At 41.5% G+C, this 26,298-nt stretch overlaps 1 protein-coding gene across 1 annotated transcript in view; it reads left to right on the top strand.

Moving 5' to 3' along the window:
• Positions 1–26,298, top strand: part of efl1 (elongation factor like GTPase 1) — a 280,941-nt gene that overhangs the window by 23,842 nt on the left and 230,801 nt on the right. Inside the window, exons 4-7 of the mRNA XM_073033003.1 lie at positions 6,230–6,314; positions 7,813–7,946; positions 8,277–8,414; positions 12,907–13,121. Of these exons, the coding sequence (XP_072889104.1) occupies positions 6,230–6,314; positions 7,813–7,946; positions 8,277–8,414; positions 12,907–13,121 (572 nt within the window). The remainder of the gene's footprint in view (positions 1–6,229; positions 6,315–7,812; positions 7,947–8,276; positions 8,415–12,906; positions 13,122–26,298) is intronic.

Here is a 26,298-nt window from a genome sequence, read left to right as displayed (position 1 = left end):
ATCTGGAAGAACAGAATCAAGCTGCATCTGTGGAAGGAAAGGAATTGTCAATGTTTTGGTTCAAAACCCTGCATGGTGCAGCTGACATTTCTTTTCTCCTACAGATACTGCTTGACCCACTGAGTTCAGTTTGTTATTCAATGTTAGTATTTTTTTGTCACTGGGCATAAAGCTTTTTAGAAATTGCATTACTTTGTAATCTAATGGTTGGTGGCAATATTTTCTCATTATGCTGATGTGCAGAGCATAGCTACAATACAGAGCTATTAACTCAGCCTGTCCAAAAAGAACACTAGAAAGAACATGGGAAATTGGCATAACTATGTTGTGAGATCATTATGCTGATGTGCAGAGCATAACTATAATAGGGAGCTATTAACTCAGCCTGTCCAGAAAGAACATGGGAAATTGGCATAACTATGTTGTGAGGTCACTTGGAGTCTGCTTATTTTCCTTGGAAGTTTCTCTGAATTTTCAGCTATTCTCCTATTTCTTTATTTTCTCAATCAACTCTTCAATTGTATTAATATTAAAACCAAAGGTGAGATAATCTGTGTGTGTTTTTCTGTAAAACTTTCCAGTTGGTTCTTTTATTTCATTGAAATTGTTATATCTATTGACTGATTAATACTGTCAAAATAGTTAGAATTGACAGTTAATGGCTGAAAGAAGATTATAGCTGGGAACTTAATGTCCAAGGATAAACACTATTGAAAGGACATGCAGGAAGGCAGAGGAAGTGGTGTGGTTCTGTTGGTATAAAATGAAATTAAATCATTAAAAAGAAGTGACATAGGGTCAGAAGGTGTTGAATTGTTGTGGATAGAACTAAGGAATGCAAGGGTAAAAAGACACTGATGGCAGTTATACAGACCCCAAACAGTAGTAGGGATGCAGTTTACAGATTACACTGTGAGATAGAAAATGTGTGCCAAAAGATCAATGTTACATTAGTGATGGGGGACTTCAATATGCAGGTAGATTGGGGAAAATCAGGTTGATGCTGGATTCCAAGAGGGGGATTTTCTGGTTTGGGTGTTATGCAATGGATTGGAATTGATTAGAGAGCTTAAGGTAAAAGAACTCTTAGGGGAAAGTGATCATAATATGATTGAATTCACGCTGAAATTTGAGAAGGAGAAGCTAAAGTCAGATGTATCGGTATTGCAGTGGAGTAAAGGGAATTTCAAAGCCATGAGAGAGGAGTTGGCCAAAATTGATTTGGAAAAGAACACTGACAGGGATGGTGACAGAGCAGCAATGGCTAGAATTTTTGGAATCAGTTCGGAAGGCACAGGATATATACATCCTAAAGAGGAAGAAGTATTCTGAAGGCAAGATGACACAACCATAGCTAACAAGGGAAGTCAAAACCACCGTAAAAGCCAAAGAGAGGGCATATAAAAGAGCAAAAAGTTATTGCAAAACTAGAGGATTGTGAAGCTTTTAAAAACCAACAGAAGGCAACTAAAAAGTCATTAAGAAGGTAAAGATGGAATAAGAAAGTAAGCTAGCCAATAATCTTAAAGAGGATTAAATTAAATATTAAATTTCTTCAGATACATAAAATGTAAAAGAGAAGCAAGAGTGGATATTGGACCACTGGAAAACGATGCTGGCGAAGTAGTAAGAGGGTACAGGAAATGGTGGACAAACGGAATAAGTATTTTGTCTCAGTCTTCATGGTGGAAAACACTAGCAGTATGGTGGAAGTTCCAGGTGTTAGGGGTCATGAAGTGTGTGAAGTTACCATTACTAGGGAGAGGATTCTTGGGGAAACTGAAAGGTCTGAAAGTAGATAAGTCACTTGGACCAGATGGTGTTCACCCCAGGGTTCTGAAGGAGGTGGCTGAAGAGATTGTGGAGATATTTGTAATGATCTTCCAAGAATCACTAGATTCCAGAATGGTTCCAGAAGACAAGAAAATTGTAGTCAAGAAGGGAGTGAGACAGCAGAGAGGAAACTATAGGCCAGTTAGTCGGTTTTACAGGTTTTACAGCTCGGTTTTACCTCCTCCCCAAGATCCACAAGCCTGACTGTGCCAGCAGACCCATAGTTTCAGCCTGCTCCTGCTCCACTGAACTTGTGTCTGCCTACCTGGACTCCATTTTATCCCCCATAGTTTGTCTCTCCCCACCTACATCCAGGATACATCCCATGCCCTTCACCTCTTCAATAATTTCCAATTCCCCGGCCCCGAACGCTTCATTTTTACCATGGATGTTCAATCCTTATACACCTCCATCCCCCATCAAGAAGGCCTCAAGCCCTCTGCTACTTTTTGTATAACAGACCCCACCAGTTCCCCAGCACCACCACACTCCTCCGGTTGGCGGAGCTTGTTCTGACTCTCAATAGCTTCTCCTTTGGTTCTTCCCACTTTCTCCAGATCAAGGGCGTAGCCATGGGCACTCGCATGGGCCCCAGCTATGCCTGCCTCTTTGTGGGTTATGTGGAACAGTCTATGCTCCAAATCTATACTGGCACCACTCCCCAACTTTTCCTCTGCTACACTGACGACTATATTGGTGCTGCTTCCTATACCCATGCTGAGCTCGTCAATTTCATCAATTTTGCTTCTAACTTTCACCCAGCCCTTAAATTCACTTGGTCCATCTCGGACACTTCTCTCCCCTTTCTTGATCTCTCAGTCTCCATCTCTGGAGACAGACTATCCACTGACATCTCCCCCGCCCCCCCCCCCCCCCCCCATTCCTGATGAAGGGTCTCGGTCCGAAACGTTGGCTGCTCTTTTCTCACGGATGCTGCCTGGCCTGCTGAGTTCTTCCAGTGCTGTGTACGTATTCTAGGCCAGTTAGTCTGATGTCAGTGTTTGGCAAGATGTTGGAGTCGATTGTTAAGGATGTAGTTTCGGGGTACTTGGAGGCACATGATAAAATAGGCCATAGTAAGCATGGTTTCCTCCCTTGGAATTCATTGAAGAAATATCAAGCAGGATAGACAAAGGAGAATTGGTTGATGTTGTGTACATGGATTTTCAGAAGGCCTTTGACACGGTGCCACACGAGGCTGCTTAAGCTACGAACTCATGGTATTACAGGGAAGATTCTAGCATGGATAATGCAGTGGCTGATTGGCAGGAGGCAAAGAGTGGGAATAAAGGGAGCCTTTTCTGGTTGTCTGCTGATGACTAGAGGTGTTCCACAGAAGTCTATGTTGGTACCAATTCTTCTTACGTTATATGTCAATGATTCGGATGATGGAATTGATGGCTTTGTTGTAAAGTTTGCAAACGATACGAAGATTAGTGAAGGGGCAGGTAGTTTTGAGGAAGTAGAGAGGCTACAGAAGGACTTAGATTAGGTGAATTGACAAGGAAATGGCAGATGAATATAGTGTCGGAAGAGTATGGTCGTGCACTTTGGTGGAAGAAGTAAAAGGGTTGATTATGGAGAGAAAATTCAAAAATCTGAGGTGCAAAGGGATTTGGGACTCCTTGTTCATGATTCCCTGAAGGTTAATTTGCAGGTTGAGTCTGTGGTGAGGAAGGCAAATGCAATGTTAGCTTTCATTTCAAGAGGACTAGAACATAAAAGTAAGGATGTAATGTTGAGACTATAAAGCAATGATGAGGCCTCACTTGGAAGTATTGTGAACAGTTTTGGGCCCTTTGTCTTAGAAAGGATGTGCTGAAATTGGAGAGGGTTCTAAGGAGGTTAATGGAAATAATTCCAGGATTAAATGGCTTGTCGTATGAAGAGCATTTGATGGCTCTGGGTCTGTATTCACTGGAATTCAGAAGAATGAGGGGACCTAATTAAAGCCTATCAAGTGGTAAAAGGCCTTGATAGTGGTCTCATAGTTCCCTTACCCTGCATCTCCAGCTTCAACTTACTACTCAAGATCCACAAACCTGCCTGTCCAGGGAGACCCATTATTTTTGCTTGTTCCTGCCGCATTGAAATTGTATCTGCATACCTCAACTCAGCTGTATCTTCCCTGGTTTGGTCCCTTCCTACCTACATCCGTGACACTTCACATGCTCTTGATCTTTCCAATGACTTCAAGTTCCCTGGCCTTCATCATCTACTTTCACTATGGATGTCCAGTCCCTATACACCTCCATCCCCCCCCCAGTTTCTTTCTGGACACCAGACCCGACCAGATCCACTCCTCCAGTACTGACCTCTGTTGGCAGAACTTGTCCTCACTCATGATAATTTCACCTTCCGCTCCTCCCATGTCCTTCAAACAAAAGGTGTAACCATGTGGTCTCGCTTGGGTCCCAACAATGCCTGCCTGTTTGTCAGCTATGTGGAGCAGTCTATGTTCTAAGCCTACACAGGTATCACTTTCCAACTATCCCTACACACATTGAATGCTGCTTTCTGCACCCATGCTGAGTTCATTGACTTCATCAGCTTTTCCTCCAACTTCCATACTGTTCTCAAATTACCCGGATCATTTCTGACACCTTCCTCCCCTTTCTCAGTCTCTCTGTCTCTGGAGACAGCTTACCTACTGATGTCTATTATAAACCCACTGATTCTCACAGCTACCTGGAATATATCTCTTCCCACCCTGTTACTTGTAAAAACGCCATCCCCTTTTTTTCAATTCCTCTTCCTTCAACACATCTGCTCTTAGGATGAGGCATTTCATTCCAGAACTAAGGAGATGTCCTCCTTCTTCAAAGAAAGGGGCTTCCTTTCCTCCACCTTCAACACTGCCCTCAACCCATTCTCTTCCATTTCAAGCTCATCTGCCCTCACCCCATCCTCTTGCCACCCCGCCAGTGATACGGTTCTTCTTGTCCTCACCTACTACCCCACCAGCTTCTGCATCCAGCACATAATTCTCCGTAACTTCTGCCATCTCAAATGGGATCCGACCACCAAGCACATCTTTTCCTCTTTCCCTCCCGCCAACTTATTGCTTTCTGTAAGGATCCCTCCCTACGCCACTCCCTTGTACATTCATCCCTCCCCCCTGATCTTCCTCCTGGCACTTAACCTTGCAAGTGGGTCGAGTGCTACACCAGCCCTACACCTCCTCCTTGACTACCATTCAGGGCCCCAAACAGTCCTTCAAGGTGAGGCGACACATCACCTATGAGTCTGTTGGGATCATGTACTGGGTCTGGTGCCTACTGTATATCGTTGAGACCCAACATAGATTGGGAGACCACTTCGCTGAGCACCTACGCTCTGTCCACCAGAAAATGTGGGATCTCCCAGTGGCCATCTATTTTAATTCCACTTCCCATTCCTTTCCGACATGTCAGTCCATGGCCTCTACTGTCGGGAGAATGCCACACTTAGGTTGGAGGAGCAACACTTTATATTCCGCTTGGGTAGCCTCCAACCTGACGGCGTGAACATTGATTTCTCGAACTTCCAGTAATGCCCCCCCTTCACCATTCCCCATTCCCATTTCCCTTTCTCACCATATCTCTTTAACTGCCTATCACTTCCCTTTGGTGCTCCTCCCCCTTTTCTTTTCTCCATGGCCTTCTTTCTTCTCATATCAGGTTCCCCCTTCTCCAGCCCTGTATCTCATTCACCAATCAATTTCCCAGCTCTTTACTTCAGCCCTCCACTCCTTTTGGTTTCACCTGTCACCTTCTGTTTCTTCCTCCCCTCGCCTCCCCCCCACTTTCTAAATCTGACTCCTCATCTTTTTCTCCAGTCCTGATGAAGGGTCTTGGCTTGAAATGTTGACTACTCTTCCATAGATGCTGCCTGGCCTGCTGAGTTCCTCCAGCATTTTGTGTGTATTGCTTGGATTTCCAGCATCTGCAGATTTTCTCTTGTTTGTGGATATGGAGAGGATGTTTCCTACGGTGGGGGTGTCTTAAGACCAGAGGACACAGCCTCAGAATAGAGGGTGTTCTTTCAAAATGGAAATGAGGAGGAATTCTTTTGCCAGAGAGTGGTGAATGTGTGGAATTTGTTGCAGCTGCGGAGGTCAAGTCTTTATGTATATTTAAGGCAGATGTTGATAGATTCTTGATTGGTCAGGACATGAAGGGATATGGGAGGGAAGGCAGGAGATTGGGGCTGAGAGGAAAAATGGATCAGCCATGAAGAAATGGTGGAGCAGACTTGATGGGCCAAATGCCCTAATTCTGCTCCTCTATTTTATGGTCTAAAGTGTTGCAAAGTAACACCAAAGTTGCAGAAATAACTTATGGATATGGTTTAAATTCCTAACCTGTTAGGCTTTTACATTTGAAGGACCTGTATGTATCTTTCTTTTTCTTTGTAGTTACGGTATATGGACAGTCGAGAAGATGAGCAGATCCGAGGAATCACAATGAAATCCAGTTCCATATCATTGCACTTCAGTATGGGTAAATGTTTTCATAAACTTGAAGGCTATTGGAGAATTTACAGCATAAAAGGAAACCATTTTGTATGTTTTGGCTAATCTACTCTTTGCCAGAGTAATTCAAAACTTAGCATGTTGGTTTGCTCCCTTCCAATAGTTAAAGTAAAAAAAAATCGACAGTTAAGTTCATTGTCATATGCACAAGTAAAAATGAAAACCTACTTACGGCAGCATTAGATGCACAACATTCACATAATAGTATTCAAAAGCGCTGGATCAATAATTCAGAGATCTGATCTGAGTTCAGAAATAGTGGAATTTAAATTTGGTTAGTAATCTGGATTTAAGGAGGAGTTGTTTATTTACAATGATGACAACAACATCATCAGATTGTAATTAAAACCTATCTGTTTAATTGCTGAAAATCTGTCTTTAAGGGAAAAAAAATCTGTTGTCCTTACTTGGCCTGTATGCGATTGACTCTTAAATGCCCTTTAATAGCAAGCTATTCAAGTCAAGGCTATTTAGCGGTGGGCAATTAATGTCAGCTTTTCCAGTGATGCAGAGATCCACAAAAATGAATGAATATTAAAAAAAATATAGGTCTTCCCTTCTAAAGGAATGATGCCAGCTTCCAGTGTTTTCCCTCATAACTTCAAAATCAATATTTTTTCTCTTTGTAATTAATTAATTAGGAGAAGATCATTGTGGGTTTTATCCTGGGAAGGTTTGCTTTCAAAAATGTTCTCTTGATAACCAGAGGTTCACAAGTTTAATTATCTTTTGTTTGCAGCTGATGAAAGAACATAGGAAGGTTGCCACAATGCAATCCATCCTGAGATCCAAATATGATTGCTTTAAAACAACACTTTATTTGTGAATATGGTTTCTTCTAAAGCGAGGAAGCATTTAAGTACAATTATTGGTCCTTACAAATGTCCACATGGTGCAAAAATAATCCTTGCTCTGTTCGATAGATTTGGAAGTTGAAGTCTAATGGCATGAGAGAGCCATCCTAAGCACATTTATTTTTTGCACCAGTTGCAATGTGTATAATTGAAATAATGTTTAGGTTACGCTGACAACACCCTGAAACATTCTCTCCATTTAAGCATTCCTTACTCCTTACTCATTGTTGTTGAGTGAGAGCCTGGAGTTCTGTCCAACAGCTTTTGGAGCATCTTTACCAGAAAGACTGCAGCAGTTCATGATGGTTAACCTCCACTTCTCATGAACAGCTTAGGATGGTTAGTTAATGACAGGCTCAGTCTGTCGATCATGTCAATATTAATATGATATTAGAAAGCAATTGTTTAATAATGTATTCTCAAAATTCTACAATTGCATGTTGTTTTATATATATATATGTACATACACACATACATATATACATACATACATGCATGCTTGGAAGTCACAACTGGAGAGGTAGAATTTAGAGATTGATGAATCTCGGTGTTCTAACTTCAATTAGTAAAATGGTTTGTGGAAGTTAATACGTGTTAACTTATGTTTCACAGATAATCAAGAATATCTCATCAATATGATTGATTCTCCTGGTCATGTGGATTTTTCTTCTGAAGTATCTACTGCCGTGCGTGTGTGTGATGGTGCTATTGTTGTCGTTGATGTTGTTGAAGGTGTTTGTCCTCAGGTAAACTCAGAATATGTAAACTTGAATCATTGACAATTTGAAACAAAATCTATTTAATAAATTGCAAGTAAATGGCTTCAGGAGAACAGATAATAATTGTGGAAAAAATTAGCCTAGTGAGACTTCCTAATTACAGGAGTGTCAACTTATTTATTTGCCCAAGTTGGTTTTTCACAGGCACTATTAAAAACAATTTTTTTGAGATTTTGCCAGCTAAATAGATTATCTAGAATGCATCATTGTGGGTACAGTGCTGAAACAATGATTTATTTTGATTGCTGTAGATAATCTAAATAGAAATCAGGAGAACTACTGTTGTTTCATTTCCAGACTCAGGCAGTGCTGCGCCAAGCTTGGTTGGAAAACATTCGCCCAGTATTAGTAATTAACAAAATAGATCGACTGATCATTGAACTAAAGCTAACTCCATTGGAGGCTTATATTCATTTGCAGAAGATTCTAGAACAGGTAAGAAGAAAATAGCTTATTGTGTTTTCTTTAAAATTTATTTTTGTGTAATTCGTACCTGTTTTGGCAGCAACTGTCCATATTTATCATGTTTAGTATATTGAGGTGCATGTAAATTATTTGTTAGTATAGCTAACATTTTTTAAAGAATGCTAAATGAGGCTCAAAAATATATCTTGAATGGATATTGGTCATTTTCTTTGTTAAATGTTAATTTTACTATCTCTCTATGAAAGTGTTATCTGTATTCATCAATTTTGTAACACATGACCAGTGAGATTTATGAGCTGATGACAGCAGGTCAACACTGAGAAAGTGCTGCTGGAATTGAAGCAGAATAATGCGGTGTCCATTTTCAAGGTAGACACAAGTAAAATTATTGATCTGATCATCTATGACACATACATAGTATAGGAAATTGTTAAAGGAAATAGGGAGGATGAGTCTGGATTATAACTTAAAAAGTTTGATGGAATATAAACTAATTCAGCAATGATATCAGATGTGTCGTAACAAATTCAATAATCAAACTGAGGAGTCTTCCAGGAAGAGCTCGGGAGATGATAACCTGTGAGAATTCTTATTTGATACTGCATAGGAGGGATGAGTAAAGGTGCTTTTTGGAGGGATGGAATAAGGCAGTTTGAATAATAATCTGTAGCTGAATCTAACATTGTGAAAGAAGCAAACACGAGGAAATCTGCAGATGCTGGAAATTCAAACAACACACACAAAATGCTGGTGGAACACAGCAGGCCAGGCAGCATCTATAAGGAGAAGCACTGTCGACGTTTCGGGCCAAGACCCTTCGTCAGGACCCTTATAGATGCTGCCTGGCCTGCTGTGTTCCACCAGCATTTTCTGTGGATTGTGAAAGAAGGCTAGTTTGAGAGAGTTTGTATGTTTCTGTCTTTATTAATAATGGCCAGATATGCAACTTCCTCGATATGGTTACTGTTTAAGTAGAAAGTAGGTGTAACTCAGTTGTATCTGTAAGCTGGACAGCACTTCCAAGCTAAAGAGACATAGAATGATTGGCTGTAAGTTAACATGGAAACTAAAAGATAAAGCTCAAAGAAAGGTCAAAGATGGCAAATATAAAGAATGATAGAACAAACATCTTTTAAATAAGTAAGATGAAGAATAAACATAAAAGAAAAAGTGAGCAAGTGCAATAGAAGGAAGGAATTAATATCTTTGATTGTAGGGGAATGGTATTATTTTGTAGATGAGTATACCTTGTTTTTATTTGTATAATGTTGGTCTCAACAGTCTGAAGACTAACCCGGACATGTTCTAATTAAATTCAACACAGTGTGGAAAATGAAAACCACCTGCAGTTTAAAATATGTATTTCTCTGCTTGTTAGATGTGATGGAAGCAGTTTTTAAAGAAATGTATCAAAAGGTGGCTGACATGACAACACAGTTATGGTTGTGCATCTACCTAGGTCATCTTTGACCAATGCAGTGATTGAACGTGCATCCAGTTCTAAATCTGTTGATTATTGGGCTTTGCTGTCCTTGCGCTTTATAGAACCAATTCCTATTTAAGCAATATGCTGCAATCTGCAACAGAATATTTTTGAATTGTGGTATTAACTTAAAATTGTAATTCATTTAACCTGGGGATATCTTTGTATCTATCTCCTGGTTACTATGTAAATTAGTCATTCTGATTGCTGGAAAGATAATTAGCAATTGAATCATCTTTCCCACAACATTCTATATATTTATTTGAAATAAATTAAAGTACTGTATTTGTTTCCATTTTAGCTGACAGTTATAAATTGGGGGCTTTAAGTGCACTTTGTACTTAGATCATATAATATTTTTAGTCGGAATAAATGTGTGTAGTGGTTTATTCCACTAAAATTCTACTCATGAGGGATTTGTGGTTGTCTTGTATATCATTTGGGAGTCTGTCTGTTCGAAGAAGGAAGAACTTGTATTTGATTAATTTATTTCCCAACCTCAGTATATCCCAAATTGCTTATTAATTAATAGACTAACCTTAATGCCATCATGTTTATAAAGAAAGAGTGGCAGCCAGTTTAAAACAGAAATTAATGATTGATTAGGTGATCTGTTGTTAGTGTTAGCCAGGATACTCTCTACCCATGTTTGAATGAAGCTATGGCAACCTTTGTGCTTACTTAAGCAAGGATAAGTTTTACAGTTATGGTAACTGTAGCAGTGCTAATTTTGTAATACAAATTTTGTTTAGAAAAGTATTTAATTGTTAAGACGGTGCTTAATAGATCGGTGGTTTGAAAAACTGGATTTCTGGATTTCACAGGCTTTGGGGGAACAACAGCAAACAAAATGTTGTTTGATATAGCTTTCTAAAGCCTTTGAGGAACTCCATTGTATTATACTCAGAAGATAGCTGCTTACAACGTGGAGAAAGAAAATATGGGATTGAGATAATCAAAGTTCAAAAGTTCAAAGTGAATTTTATTATCAGAGTACATGGGTATCTCCAGATACAGCCCTGAGATTCATTTTTCTTTTGGGCATACTCAGCAAATCTATAGGCTAGTAACTATAAAAGGATCAATGGAAAATCAACCAGAAGACAATATGGTGCATTATATGGCACTGGTGATCATCGGTGGGTTTTCTGTGGGCTGCAGAAATTGTTCTAGATAATATTTTGTTATGTACCTATGAAAAGTCATATGTACTTTGTCATGTATTTTTGGTTAGCAGATGTTTACAATTGCAGTTAAAGGATGCATTCCTATGGAAAATAATGAGAGTTCAAAGTAGGCTTGCACTGGTAATTATAGATTTCTTGCTAATACATCTCTGTAGCGTAGACCAAAGCACGTCTTTGGGTCAGGTAAAATCACTCAGGAAGACAATATCTTTAGCCAGAGAGTGCTGAATCTGGAACTTGTTGTCACAAGCAGTTGTGGAGGCCAAGTCTTTACATATATTGAAGGAAGAGTTTGATAGAATCTTAAACACAAAGTATACTGCCGATGCTGTGGTCAAATCAACACGTACAAACAAGCTGGATGAACTCAGCAGGTCCGGCAGCATCCGTTGAAATGAGCAGTCAATGTTCCGGGCCGAGAGCCTTCGTCAGGACTGAAGAAGGAGGGGGCAGGGGTCCCATAAAGAAGGTGGGGGGAGGGTGGGAAACCAATCAGAGGAAAGATCAAGGGGTGGGGGAGGGGAAGCAGGGAGGGAATAGGCAGGAGAGGTGAAGAAAGAATCTAAGGGGAAAGCACTATGGGTAGTAGAAGAAGGCAAGAATCATGAGAGAGGTGATAGGCAGCTAGAAGAGGAGACAGAGTGAAGGTGAGATGGGGGAAGGGAGAGGGAGGGAATTACTGGAAGTTGGAGAATTCGATGTTCATACCAAGGGGCTGGAGACTACCCAGACGGTATATGAGGTGTTGCTCCTCCAACCTGAGCTTGGCCTCATCATGGCAGTAGAGAAGGCCATGTATGGACATATTTAGATGGGAATGTGAAGCAGAGTTGAAGTGGGTGGCAACTGGGAGATCCTGTCTGTTGTTGCGGACGGAGCGGAGGTGCTCGATGAAGCGCTCCCCCAGTCTGCATCGGGTCTCGCCGATGTAGAGGAGGCCGTACTGGGAGCAAAGGATGCAATAGATTACCCCAAAAGACTCACAAGTGAAGTGTTGTCTCACGTGGAAGGACAGTTTGGGGCCCTGAATGGTGGTAAGAGAGGAGGTGTAGGGACAGGTGTAGCACTTGCGCTTACAGGAATAAGTACCAGGTGGGAGATCTGTGGGGAGGGACGTGTGGACCAGGCAGTCGCGGAGGGAACGATCCCTGCGAAAAGCAGAGAGGGGTAGAGAGGGAAAGATGTTCTTATTGGTGGGGTCCTGTTGAAGGTGGCGGAAGTTGTGGAGGATAATATGCTGGATCCGGAGGCTGGTGGGGTGGTAGGTGAGGACAAGGGGAACATGGTCCCTGTTGTGGTGATGGGGAGGATTGGATGAGGGCCGAAGTGCGAGAAATGTCGACTGCTCATTTCAACGGATGCTGCCTGACCTGCTGAGTTCAGCCAGCTTGTTTGTATGTGTTGATTTGATAGATTCTTGATTGGTCAGGGCATGAAAGGATACTGGGTGAAGACAGGAGATTGGGGCTGAGAGGAAATATGGATCAGCTGTGATGAAATGGTGGAGCAGACTAGATGGGCCAAAATGGCCTAGTTCTGCTCTTATATCTTATGATCTTATGATATTGAAAACCAGAGGAAAAGTCTAGGGAATGGTAGAGTGGATTAATGAGGAAAGAGACCTGTCTCTTGTTAAGAATAAATGAAGAGTAATGAAGAATGCAAATTTGTGAAACTGAACTAAATTATAACAGTTGTATCTGAAGCTTTGTGATTATAGCAATGAAGTTTGAAGTGCAATCAGACATATTTTATTGAAAGGTGGACTTTCTATCTTCTTAAAAATGTTTTGCCCATTTTTTCATTGTACAATAATATCTGAATACTTTAGGTAAATGCGGTAACTGGGAGTCTTTTTACTTCAAAAGTATTGGAAGAGAGAGCAGAGATGGATGTCACACCAGAGCCCAGTTTAGACTCTAAGACCAGTGGACAGATTTATGACTGGAGTGCTGGCCTGGAAGAAACAGATGATTCACATCTTTACTTTGCCCCTGAGCAAGGAAATGTGGTTTTTGGAAGTGCTGTTGACGGCTGGGGCTTCAGGTATGTATGTTTTTTGAAAATGTTCTTTAATCTGGTAGTAGAAATGCCAAAAGCCTGAGTTTGATGTGCTAAATTCCTGGTAAAGTTAGCCCTAATGCTAAATCTGAAATTGTAAGAACATGATTGGAAATGCAAAAGATTCTGTAGAAGCTGCAAATCCAGGGCAACACGCCAAATGCTGGAAGAACTTAGCAGGTCAGACAGCATCTACAGAAAAGAAGCAGGAGGAAGCTAGAATTAGAAGGTGGGGTGAAAGGAAGGAATACAAATTAGAAGGTGATAGGTGAAGTCAGATGCATGGGGAAGGGGTATGAAGTATGGTGCTAGGAGGTGAAATGTAGAAAGGGTGGAGGGCTGGAGAAGAAGGAATTTGATAGAAGAGGAGAGTGGACCATGAGAGAAAGGACGGGAGAGGGAGCACTAGGGAGAAATCATAGGAGAAGAGGTAAGAAGAGGAGCCAGAGTGAGGAAATGAAAAAGAAGGAAGGAGGTGGAAGAAATTACTGGATATTTGCCAAATCAATCAATGTTCATGCCATCAGATTGGAGGCTGTTTAGATGGAATATGAGGTGTTGTTCTTCCAGCCTGAGAGTAGCCTTCTCATGGCAGAAGAGGAGGCCATGGATCAACATGATGGAATGGGAATGTGGATTGGAATTAAAATGGTTGGTCACTGGAAAATCCTTTTCACCTTTTGGTGAAAGGTGCTCGACAAAACAGTCCACCAATCTACATTGGGTTTCACCAGTCTAGCGGAGGCTGCATTGGGAGCACTAGATATAGTAGGTGATCCTAACAGATTCAACAGACGTATTATTTTCTTACCTGGACAGACTGTATGGGGCCTTGAATGGAGGTGAGGGAGGAGGTTGATGGGCATGTGTAGCGCTTCTTTTGCTTGTAGGGATAAGTGTTAGGAAGGAAATTAGTGGGGAGGGACGAATGAGCAAGGGAATCATTGTTGGAGCAATTCTTACGGAAAGTGGAGAGTTGTGGGGAGATAAAAGGTGAGTTGGTGGTAGGGTACAGTTGAAGATGGCGGAAGTTGCGCAGAATAATGTGTAGGATGTGGGGTGGTTAGTAAGGACAAGAGGAACTCCATACCTTGTTAAAGCAGCAGGAAGATGAGATGCACACAGATGTCAGGGAAATGGAGGACATGTGGGTGAGGGCAGCATCAGTGGTGGAGGAAGTTCTTTGAAGAAGGAGGACATCTCTGATGTCCTGAAAAGGAACAGATTTGGTGGAGTGAAGGACCTAAAAGGGAATGGCATTTTTGTAGGGGACGGGGTGGGAAGAAGTAGAGTCAAGATAGCTGTGCCAATCGGTAAGTTTAAAAAAAAATATCAGTAGACTGCTTGTGTCCAGAAATGAAGATGGATCAAGAAAAAGGAGAATGGTGTCAGAAGTGAACCAAGTGAATTTAAGAGCAGGGTAGAAGCTGGAGGCAAAGTTGATGAAATTGAAGAGCTCAGCATGGTGCATGAATAAGCACCAATGCAATCGTTACTGTATCACAGAAAGAGTCGGGAAGCATTACCAGGGCAGGCTTGAAACATGGACTGTTCCACATAGCCAAAGAAAAGGCAGGTGTAGCTGTGTCCTGCGTGGGTACCCTTGGTGACATGCTGAGTTTTGAGAAAGTGGGAGGAGCTGAAAGAGAAACTGTTGAGCGCGAGGACCAGTTCTGTCAACTGGAGGAGGAGGATGGTGGTGGAGGGGAATGGGTTGAGAAAGCAGAGAGTTTTAAGACCTTATTGATTGGGCAAAGAAGTTTATAGGGATTGGACATCCATTGTGAAAATTAGGCATTCAGATCCAGGGAATTGAAAGTTGTTGAGATTGAGAGAATGTGAAGTGTCATGGATGTAGGTGGGAAGGGACTGGACCAAGGGGGATAAAATGGAGTTGAGGTATGCAGATATGAGTTTAGTAGGGCAGGAACAGAGAGAAACAAATGGCCTTCCCAGACATTCGGGGTTTGTAGGTCTTGGGTAGAAACAAGCAGTGTGGGGTAAGGGAACTTTTAGGTTGGTGGCAGAGTTGACGAGGTGAATGCTGGTGCAGGAGGCAGTGGCCTGATGGTCTGGAATGGGGTCCTTTTCCAGAGGATAAGTAAGAGAAGGTGTCTGAGAGTGCTGCCTGGCCTCAGCAAGGTAGAGGTCAGTCGCCAGACTACAACGGCACCCCTTCAGTCTCTGGGTTTGATGGTGAAGTTGTGATTGGTGCAGAGAGAGTGGAGGGCAGTGCATTCAGAAGAAGTAAGTTCAAAGAAGAGAGAGGAGTGCGGAAGTTGAGCTAGTTGCTGTCTCGTCGGCAATTAGAGTTGAAAGGATCCAGAGTAGGCAGAAAAGCAGGATGGGGTGACTGAAAGGAGAAGGTTGGAGACGGGAGAAGGGTCATTGGGGCGGGGCAGGGAATCCTTGGCAAAGAACTGGGTTCGGAGACAGAGGCGACAGAATATGAGCTCTGTGTTGTGGCAGGTGTGGAATTCACTGAGGTGTGGGTGAAAAGGGGACAAATGTAAGGCCCTTGCAGAGGACAGAACATTCCACCTCAGAGAGGGGAATAGCGAACACATGGCAAGAATTAGAGCTGGGGTGTTGGGGGGTGGGGGAGTTGCTGGCATCAGAGGAGAGGGGAGGGTTGGGTGTAGGAGAATGATGGAAGCTTTGAGGACCCAAGAGGTGATGGAAGGAGCCTCGGAGACCTGCGGCTGGGGGGAAGTGGTGGGGGAAGGGGAACCCAGGGGCTAAATGGAACTTAGAAAAGTCTTGGCCTGGAGATGGAGACAGCTGAGGCCATGTAATTCATGGTCTGAAGGCATCTGGGGATTTTGAAACTGGAGTCGGAGATAGTGGTATCTGTGGTCCGGAGTCATCTGATGTCTTGAGTTTGAAGCTGCAGGGGTCGTGGTCTGGAGACGGGTAATCTTCCAATCCTTCCTGGAAATGAGGAAGGAGAAGAATCACCATTTGGAAGTGTGTATTTGGTGGAGGATGAAATGTTGGTGAGAGGTCAATGATAGGCTGTGGGGAGTGAGGCTTGGAGTTGTGGCAGAGACTGAGACTGGTCCTGCAGCAATCTCCACACGGTGCAGAGGGTGCCACATGGAATTCGCGGGAGAATGCAGGTACCTGGGTTCTTCGGTGAGTCAAAACTGGGAGACCTGAAAATGGAGCTGGAAGCAAATTGGGGAAAAAAAAAGTTGGAAGTTATTTGTGCCATTTGCACAAATTAGAAAATGTTAAAAGCAGCCTTATATCATTCACATTGGCTTCTGCTTGCATGACTTAAAAGCAGTAATGGTTTGTTAGCTCATAGTAAGCAGGTCAGTGCCATTGAAGAGCTTCCTGTGGCAACCAAGCAGAATGTCTTGGAAATGAGGAAGTGTGGGTAAGTGGAAGTGGAGCGGGAAGTCATAAAGTGGGAAATTTGTGGGAAGGAGAGAAATTGTGAGTGGGGAGTGATGAGGATGAGTCATGAGAAAGTAGAGTGTGTGAAGAATGTTTCCGTGGTGCATTAGCCTGACTTGTGGAACAGCACCATTTGGACTGGGAGCCATGATCAGGCTGGGGAATGAGCCTGGCTTCTGTAGACAGAGCAACATTAAGCTGGTGGTTCTGCAAATTGAACTTGGGTGAGAGTTTCACTTAAATAAGAATTCATTGAATCGGTGACTGCATTATTACATATCCTAGCAATTTCCCTTTAAAATTGCTCAGGGTTTGAGCGAACGGACAAGGTAGTTTATTGAATAGATGTTTGCCCATATGATGGGATCCAGAAGAGGAGATGTTGTTTCAGAGAAAGGGATTGCCCAAGTATAAGGCAAAGACAAAGAGAAATTTCAGTGTGCACGATAGGAGTATTTGGATTTCTGTACCCTAGAGAGCTGTGAAAGCAGTTAGTGCTTGTATTTGAGGCTGAGTTTGACAGGATTTTGAACTGTAGAGAAGTTAAGGCTAAAGAATAAGCAGAAAAGTGGATTTGAAGGCAAGATTAGATCAGTCTTGACTTTATGACTGGCGGAGCATGTTTAAGAGGCTGTAAGAAGCTCATGTTCTTAAATTTTACAAAGTGTAAAATAAGACAAGTCCACAGCTACTTTCCAGTCAGAACTGTAGCTGGAGGCCAGAGCATATTTTTATTTATCTTTTGGTTCGATAGATTGAAAAGGTTAATTCAGATAGATCGTTTTCCCTTGTCCTTTTAATACATTTTCCTTTGATATTGCTGGCTAGGTCTACACTTTTATTGTCTGTTCCAAGTGGTTCTTGAGAAGGTGGTAGTGACCTGCATTTTTGTTGGAGATGGTCATAGCCTCATACTTTGGTGGAAATGTTGCCTGCCATCTTTCTGTTCATGTCTGCATGTTTTCGAGGTCTTGTTGCATGCAGACATGTAGTGCTTCACTTTGCTGAAGAGTTGTGAACAGAATTGAACAATGGTAAATTATCAGTGAATATCGGCACTTCTGGCTTTATGATGGAAGGAGGGTCATTGATGAAGCAGCTGAAGATGCTCAGTTCTGTGACACTGCCTTGCAAGCTCCTCCAATTTTACGCTGAAACAATTTTTAAAGAGTTCACTTGATCCAAATGATTTTAACTTCTTTATTTCTAGCACCAAAATGTGTTCTAAAGAAAAATTCATTTAAAATCTAAAAAATGTTATTTGAATTATTTAAATTCTTCTGAGCAGTGCTTATAAATCTCTGAATGTCAGAGACATTTGAAAATTGTTCAAAGACCATTGAGGTCAGCATTAAAGCTTTATCTTTTAAGATAAGCAAGTTGACATAAAGCCAATATACCCATCGAGATATGCTTTATGGCTGGGGACATCACTTGAACTGAGTTGTGTAAACATTCCTCTTGGAAGTATATCCCACTGCCTGCTTTCTTTCAATGCAATTGGAATAATTCACTTTTACTGTATGGATGTTAGTTTTAGTTTGGCATTTTTTGGCTACCTTGGAAGGGATATACCGGGTATGTATTTTATTGTTACTTTGTGCTTCAAAATTATATTCAGTTTTATTATACTTTCTTGACTTTACTGTCAAAATGTATCTGTCATGTAATAGAAAATCTCCTTATTTGATATGGAAGAGGGTTTTAGTACATATATGTCACGATATACTACCCTCAGATTCTCTTTCTTGTGGGCATTCCGAGTGTCACGTACCCCGTGATGTGTTAAAGAACCGGCAGAAATGGAAAACACTTTGGATTCTGGTATTGCAATTAACTGATAGTGTTTATTGGTAACTCCGCAATCCAGTAATATAAATGCAGATATATCAAACAGGGTAGCAATGATTACAGGTATAATATACCGGTATCTATATAAGTGTGGAAATAGAAAACCAAGCTTTTTTGAATCTAGGGGCAAATGGATACCGTCTTACGGTGATGTAGAGAGTTCAGTTCAGTTGGAGGTAGTTAGTTGAGTAACGTTGGAGAGAGAGAGAGAGAGATAAGCTGATGCTGTCGATCTTCCCATTGTCTTCTGAAATCCCCGTTGTCCTCCAAAATCTGTTGAAGTCACTGACTGTGACCACAACACATGCGGCCATTCTTCAGTGATGGAATTATCACCCAGACGAGGGTGGACACACAAATAATTCCACACCGGTTATACCTTTTCACACTGCGAGAGCCACTGATCGATTTCCCCGAATCGATCCTCCAAAAGCCCACCTTCCTGTGGGCACAACAAGCTCATCCAGTGTCCAAAACCATGTGTCTGCCTGGTATTTATCCCTGCATGTTGGACACCAGCTGTCCATCAACCTGCTCTGCCCTCCTTTCTCTGTAAGAGTTTCACAAGCAGGCAAGTGTCCTTGTGGAAAGGTAAACAAGCTTGTAGAGAAACCATAACATCAATCTTTCAAGCAGTCTCTGTCTCTGTCTCTCTCTCTCTCATTGCGTTGGACGCCTCCCTCTCTCTCTTAATAGCAGCACAGTTGATAGGGTCATTTCTGGACCCCGTCACATGAGTAAATACAAATAAACACAATAGAATCAAAGAAAAAACACACACAACAGTGTGGGAAATCAACCAATGTGCAAAGGACCACCAAACTGCAAATACAAAAATAAAAAAAAGCATTAAATACCAAGAACATGAGGTAAAGAGTCCTTGAAAGTGAATCAATAGGTTGTGTGACCAGATCATTGTTGGGCTGAGTGATTCAAGAGTCTGATAATAGATGCTCAGAAATGTTGATACCCAGGAACTTCGAATTGCTCACTTTTTCCACTTCTGGCCCCTCAATGAGGACTGGTGTGTGTTCCTTTGTCTTACCATTTCTGAAGTTCACAATCAATTCTTTGGTCTTACTGACATTGAGCATGAGGTTGTTGCTGTGATACCACTCAATCAGCTGATCTATCTTGCTCCTGTATGCCTTCTTGTCACCATCTGAAACTTGGCTAGCAGATTTATAGATGGCATTTGAGCTGTGCCTAGCCACACAATCATGGGTGTAGAGAGAGTAGAGCAGTGCGCTAAGCACACATCATGAGGTGTACCAGAGGATTTTGTTCAGAACTGTAAGAATAAATGTGTTAATCGCTGAGCTATAGTCAGTAAGAAGGAGCCTGATGTAAATATTAGCATTGTCCAGGTGATCCAAGGCTGCGTTAAGAGCCAATGAGATTGCATCCGCTGTCGACCTTTTGTGGAGATAGGCAAGTTACAGTGGGTCCAGATCCCTGCATGGGCAGGAGTTGATTCTAGCCATGACCAACCTCTCAAAGCACTTCATTGGTGTAAATATGAGTGCTACTGAACTATAGACATTAAGGCAGCTCACCCTGCTTTTCTTGGCACTGAAATGATTATTGCCCTTTTAAAACAGGTGGGAACTTCCGACTGTAGCAATGAGAGATTGAAACTGTCTTTAAACACTTCCGCCTGTTGGTTGGCACAAGTTTCCAGAGTTTTACCAGGTACACCATTGGGGTTTGTTGCCTTGCAAAGGTTCACCCTTTTGAAAGACGTCCTGATGTTGGCCTCTGAGATGGAGATTGTATTGTCACTGGATGCTGCAGGTATCCTCGTAGCTGGAGTTTTGTTCTCCATTTCAGAGTGTGCATAAAAACTGTTGAGCTCATCTGAGAGTGAAGCATCATTGTCATTCGTAATGTTAGGCTTCACTTTGTAGGAAGTAATGGCCTGCAAACCCTGCCAGAGTTCACGTGCATCTGATTCTGCCTCTAACCTCAACTGCATTTGTTCTTTTGCTCTTGAGATTGTCCTCCATTAGTCGTACCTGGCATTCTTCTATAGTCCTGGATCAGCAGAATTGACTACCATAGATCTAGCCCTCACTTGACTACAAACCTCCTGGTTCATCCATGGCTTTTGATTCGGGTACGTATAGTATGTTTTCATATGTTCTCATAGGCACACACTCATCCACGCAGGTTTTAATGAAGTCAGTGACAATTGTAGCGTATTCTTTTAGACTCAAATATGAATCCCTCAATACTGTCCGGTCCACTACGTCAATGCAGCTTGTAAGCACTCCCCCGACTCCTGTGTCCATACCTTCTTGGTCCTCTCCACTGGTGCTGTGGTCTTCAGTCTCTGCATATACTCTGAGGAGAAGTACAGCCAGGTTATCAGACTTTCCAAAGTGTGGGCATGGGATGACATGGTAAGCGTTCCAGATGGTAGTATAATAGCGGTCCAGTGTGTTGGCTCCTCTAGTTCCACAAATGATATGTTGGTGATAAATAATCAGGGGCTTTTTCAAGGTAGTCTGGTTAAAATCCCCCAAAATGATGGGAAAGGCATCAGGGTGATGATGCCTGTTGATTATGTCGCTCAGTTCGTCTAGAGCAGGAGTTTCCAACCTCTTTTATGCCATGGGCGCCTTCCATTAACCAAGGCGTCCGTGGATCCCAGGTTGTGAACCCATGGTCAAGAGCCTGTTTGACACAGGTCTGATGTGGAGTATACACCACTACCAAAATGATGCCTGAAAGCTCCAGTGGCAGATAAAGTGGATGATACCTGATCGCTAGATGTTCCAGTTCAGCTGAGTAGGACTGGAACAAAACCGCCTTGTTTGTGAAATACGAGGAGTTAATCAAAAAACATCCTCCTCTTCCTCTGTCTTTGAAAGACTCAGCAGTCCTATATTGGTGGTGAATCGTGAAGCAGGTGAATTATATCACTGCGTCCAGATGGAGGGGGTAGCCAAGACTCCATGAAACAAAAAATATAAAATATTGCAGGTTATGGAATCGAGCTGATTAAATTAAGGAATGGTTTACAATGCAATAAAGATTTGAAGAGCTAAAATATTAATGACATTCATAATAAAGGATAACAAATATTCTTAATTTAACTGGTAGCACCTATTATTAGGAAACTCCTAGAATATTAATGGGACCTAATTTTTATGACAGACTTGAGGATCCTGATACTAAAGTAAACCTTATTAAAGTATTTGAAGATCTTCGAAGGTCTAGACAAGGTGGATGTGAGAGGATGTTTCCTCTTCTGGGAGAATCTATAATGTGGTGACAATGTTGAAAAGTAAAAGGTTGTCTATGTAATAGAAAGCAGTGAAGTTATTTTTTTCTGTCTTTGAGGATCATGTGCTGTTGGAATTCTCATTTCCTGTAACATAAATATCTATCTTCATCAGTTTAGTACTGTTAGTTTAGTGGTTTCTAGGGAGGAAGAAAGAAGCAAACATGCAAGTGAAATATTAAGTTGAAAGTGAGACGATGACTGAGCCATTTAATCACTGAGATTTGTTCTGTATGTACAGGAGCTTTTTAGTTTAATTCAGTTCTTCAACTTTTGGTCCATAGCCCTGTGGACTTGTCGAATATCAGTGCTCATCTGGATGTTTTTTAATGTTAAGATCGTTTCCAGCTATTTCCTTGCAGTCAACATATTCAAGATCGATAGGATTGCCAAGTAATATAAATACGTAGTCCTAATTGGATATATCATGTTGTGGGTCTTGCTGCACTGGCAGGATAATATAATATATTAAGCTTTATATGATTGTAATACTCCTGTCCTTGCAAATTGATGACAGAGTGTTTAATCTTTACCATTTAGGGAATAATATGCTAGGTCAAGTCACTAACCTTTCAGTGATTCTGCCTCTTCACATAAAATTTAACGCATGGCTAATAATTCATATAATTGAGTTTGTTACATTATATTCTATGCATTATTTGATAAAACAAGCTCAATTTCAACAGACTCTACTGGTGTTGCTTCTTAAGACTCATGATTTATGTGCCCCTGCTTTCACGCTCTGACTTTTTGACTCATACTTGTTCGAACAACGCACACTCTGGTTCCACAAGTGATATGTTAGTAGTTAGACCTATAGAAGGCTATTTTAAGAACGAGAAACCAATTCCGATTGAAGTTAGAGACTGAATTGGATGCACGTCAGCTCCGGGATTTTTGGCAGGCTATCACTTCCTACAAGGTGAAACCTAACATCATTAATGGCTAGGATGCTTCATTTCCAGTTGAGCTAAGCTCCTTTTATGCATGTTTTGAAAGGGAGAATAAAACTATATCTGTGTGAATCCCTGTGGCATTTGATGACCCTGTAATCTGTCTCAGAGGCCGATGTCAGAACATCTTTCATGATGGTAAACCCTCACCAGGCGTCAGGCCCTGATGGTGTATCTGGTAGGATACTGAAAATCTGTGCCAATCAACTAGCAGGAGTGTTCAAGCACATCTGCAATCTCTCACTGCTGCAGTAGGAGGTTCCCACCTGCTTCAAGAGAGTGACAATTATACCAGTGCCCAAGAGGAGTAGGGTGAGCTTTCTCAATGACTTTTGCCCAGTTGCATTTACATCTACTGTAATGAATTGCTTTAAGAGGTTCATTATCACCAGAATCAACTCAACGGCAGTAAGTCAAAGGAATTGATTGTTGACTTCAGGGAGGGAAAGTCGAGGGAACGTATACCAGTCTTTCTGAAGGGATCAGCAGTGGAAAGGGTAAACAGTTTCAAGTTCCTAGGTGTCAACATCTCTGAAGATCTATCCTAGGCCTAACATATTGATGCATTTATAAAGAAGGCATTACAGCGGCTATATTTCATTAGAGTTCGAGAAGACTTTTGCAAATTTCTGCAAAGCATTCTAACTGGTTGCATTACTGGTTGTCTGGAAGTGCCACTGCATAGGATCGAAAAAAGCTGCAAGACTAAGGACACCCATCACTCAGGACATGCTGTCTTTTCCTTGTTACTGTCAAGGTGGAGGTACAGGAGCCTGAAGATGCATACTTAATGTTTTAGGGACTGGCCAAGTATTTTTTTTAACTACTTATTTTAATTTTTTATTTCTTATTGTAATTTATAGGTTTTTGATTATGTATTGCAATGTGCTGCTGCAGCAAAACAATATATTTTATGACATATGCCAGTGAATATTAGATCTACTTCTGATTCTAAACAGTGGAGAGGTTTAATCCCGAAAATATTCTGCTGGCAGAATATTGGTGATGATAACTATGCACCTGATTTACTAATATATGCTCCTTCATAGGATGCTTCAAAAACACTTTTTACCTGTTTTGACTAAGTTGTTTGACCATTGTCAGAAATGTTCAAGTGCCAATATCAGACAGATTCATCAGACAATCTTAACAAGTATGTCATGGATATCTTGGATTGTATAAAAACATGCATTGACAAGTGTGGCCCCACAAAATCATTCAGAGTGTTCTTCTCCAACCAGAAGCTCTGGATGAACTATGAGATCTGAAATCTGCTGAGGACTAGATTGGTAGTGTTCTGGTCTGGTGATCAAATAAAATACAGGAGGTCCAGGTAAGATATCTGGAAAGCCATCTCACATGTTAAATGGCAATTCTGGACTAGATTTGAATCACTGAAGGAAAGTAGCACCCATCATTAAGAACCTCCACCATACAGGTCATGCTCTTTACTCACTGCTGCAATCAGGAAGAAGGTAAAGGAGCCTCAGGACTCACACCACCCGGTTCAGGAGCAATTATTACTCCTCAACCATCAGGCTTTTGAATGAGAGGGATAACTTCACTTGCCCAATTACTGGACTGTTCCCAGAACCTATGGACGTACTTTCGAGGACTCTTCATCACATGTTCTCGATATTTTTTGCTTGTTTGTTTATTGTTATTTTTTCTTTTTGTATTTGCACTGTTTCTTGTCTATTGCACATTGTTTGTCCATCCTATTGGGCACATTATATTGTGATTCTTCTATTTACTGTGAATGCCCTCAAGAAAATGAATCTCAGGGTAGTATAGAAACGTTAATGGACTTGATAATAAATTTATTTTGAACTTTTAACTTTGAAACTGGTTATCCTTTCCCACTACAATGTACAAAACTGATCTATAGGAAAGAACAGCTGAACAGTGTGATGTAGTTCTGCATTCAGCCAAAAGATGGAGCAATACGCTCTTTGGTTGTATCTGTCAGGAAGGTCGCCAGCATTGAGTTTTTTCCCTCCTGTGTACCTTCCAAATCCAGAATCTGTGATGCTGTAGCATCAGAACCTGAGTAACTCCCTCATTGTCCCCCAGAATAGTGTTTTATTGTACTCATTTAAATAAAAAATGTCAGTCACTAATATGACTATTACAGTTTACTCAGAATAATAAAACATTCAGTGCTTTACTGGTACTGAAAACACCTCCTCACCAGAGGAGAATGGAAAGGTGATGGAAGAATGAACACACCAATAATTTTAGGTTGTGGAGCTACTTATTTTAAACCCTTCGTTAACATTCGGTGTTTTTCATATACTTGTGTGTTCATCTTCTGACTTCAGCAATGTGTAGGCTCATTAATTTTTTACTAACTAAATCCACACCTGAATGTATATATTAGCATTAATTCTGATGGGCTTTGTTTTGACTTGATGAAGGTGGTTTGCTGTCTGCCAAAGCTTATCACAAGACTCTAAGCCATCTTCACACGTACAACAGCTGTCATTTTGCATTTTTGATCATAAAAGCTGTATTTCAGCAACTGTCTTAAACCATATGGCGCAGCTCTGTGATGTATAGTGTTCTGTTGAGGCTTGCTGTCTAATCTTGTGGCCCCAAGTACCTCCTCTTTGTTTCCCTTTGGCTCAATACTAGATTGGGAATTGTGTCCTTTGCAGACAGGTCAGAAGAACACAATCGGAATAGAAAGCCATAAAGTTCTGCCAGTGTACCAATATACCAAAGTATCTTTAAGTGTCAGCTTTAAGTGTAGGAACCACAATCTCTAATGCTGCCTCTTTCAGAACCCTAGGGTGCAGTTCATCTGGTCTGGGTTACTTATGTACTTTTAGGTTTTTCAAGTTTTTTGAGCACCTTCTCCCTTGTAATTGTAACTGCATCCACTTCTCTTCTTTCACACACTACAACATCATGTACACTGCTAGTGTCCTCCACAGTGAAGACTGATGCAAAACACTCATTTAGTTAATCTGCCATCTCCTTGTCCCTCGTTATTATTTATCATGCCTCATTTTCTCGCGGTCCTATATCCACTCTCATCTCTTTTTAATATTTTAAATACTTGAAAAAGCTTTTACTATCCACTTTGATATTACTTGCTAACTTGCTTTCATATTTCATCTTTTCCCTTCTAATAATTCTTTTAGTTGCTCTCTGTAGGTTTTTAAGAACTTCCCAATTCTCTATCTTCCCACTAATTTTTGAGATCCATTACCAACCTGATTTTCCTAATCGATCTACATGTTAAAATCTCCCGTGACTATCATAACATTGCCCTTTCGACAAGCCTTTTCTATTTCCTGTTGTAATCTATGGTCCACTTCCCAGTCACTTTTGGGAGCCCCCCCCCCCCCCCCCCCATCCTCATCACATTCTATAGAGGTTGTATTGAGAGCATCCTGAGCTGGTTCGGAAATTGCACCATCTTGGATCATAAGACCCTGCAGCGGATAGTGAGGTCAGCTGAGAAGATCGCCGGGGCCTCTCTTCCCGCCATTACAGACATTTACACTGCGCAAACAGCATTATGAAGGAACCCACGCACCCCTCATACAAACTCTTCTCCCTCCTGCCATCTGGGAAAAGGCACTGAAGCATTTGGGCTCTCATGACCAGACTATGTAATAGTTTCTTCCCCCAAGCCAACAGACTCCTCAATATCCGAGTCTGG

Source organism: Hemitrygon akajei, chromosome 30 (genome assembly GCF_048418815.1).
Source record: "Hemitrygon akajei chromosome 30, sHemAka1.3, whole genome shotgun sequence".
NCBI lineage: Eukaryota > Metazoa > Chordata > Chondrichthyes > Myliobatiformes > Dasyatidae > Hemitrygon > Hemitrygon akajei.
Note: the sequence above shows the minus strand (reverse complement) of the source record. Positions and strands in the feature narration are given on the sequence as shown.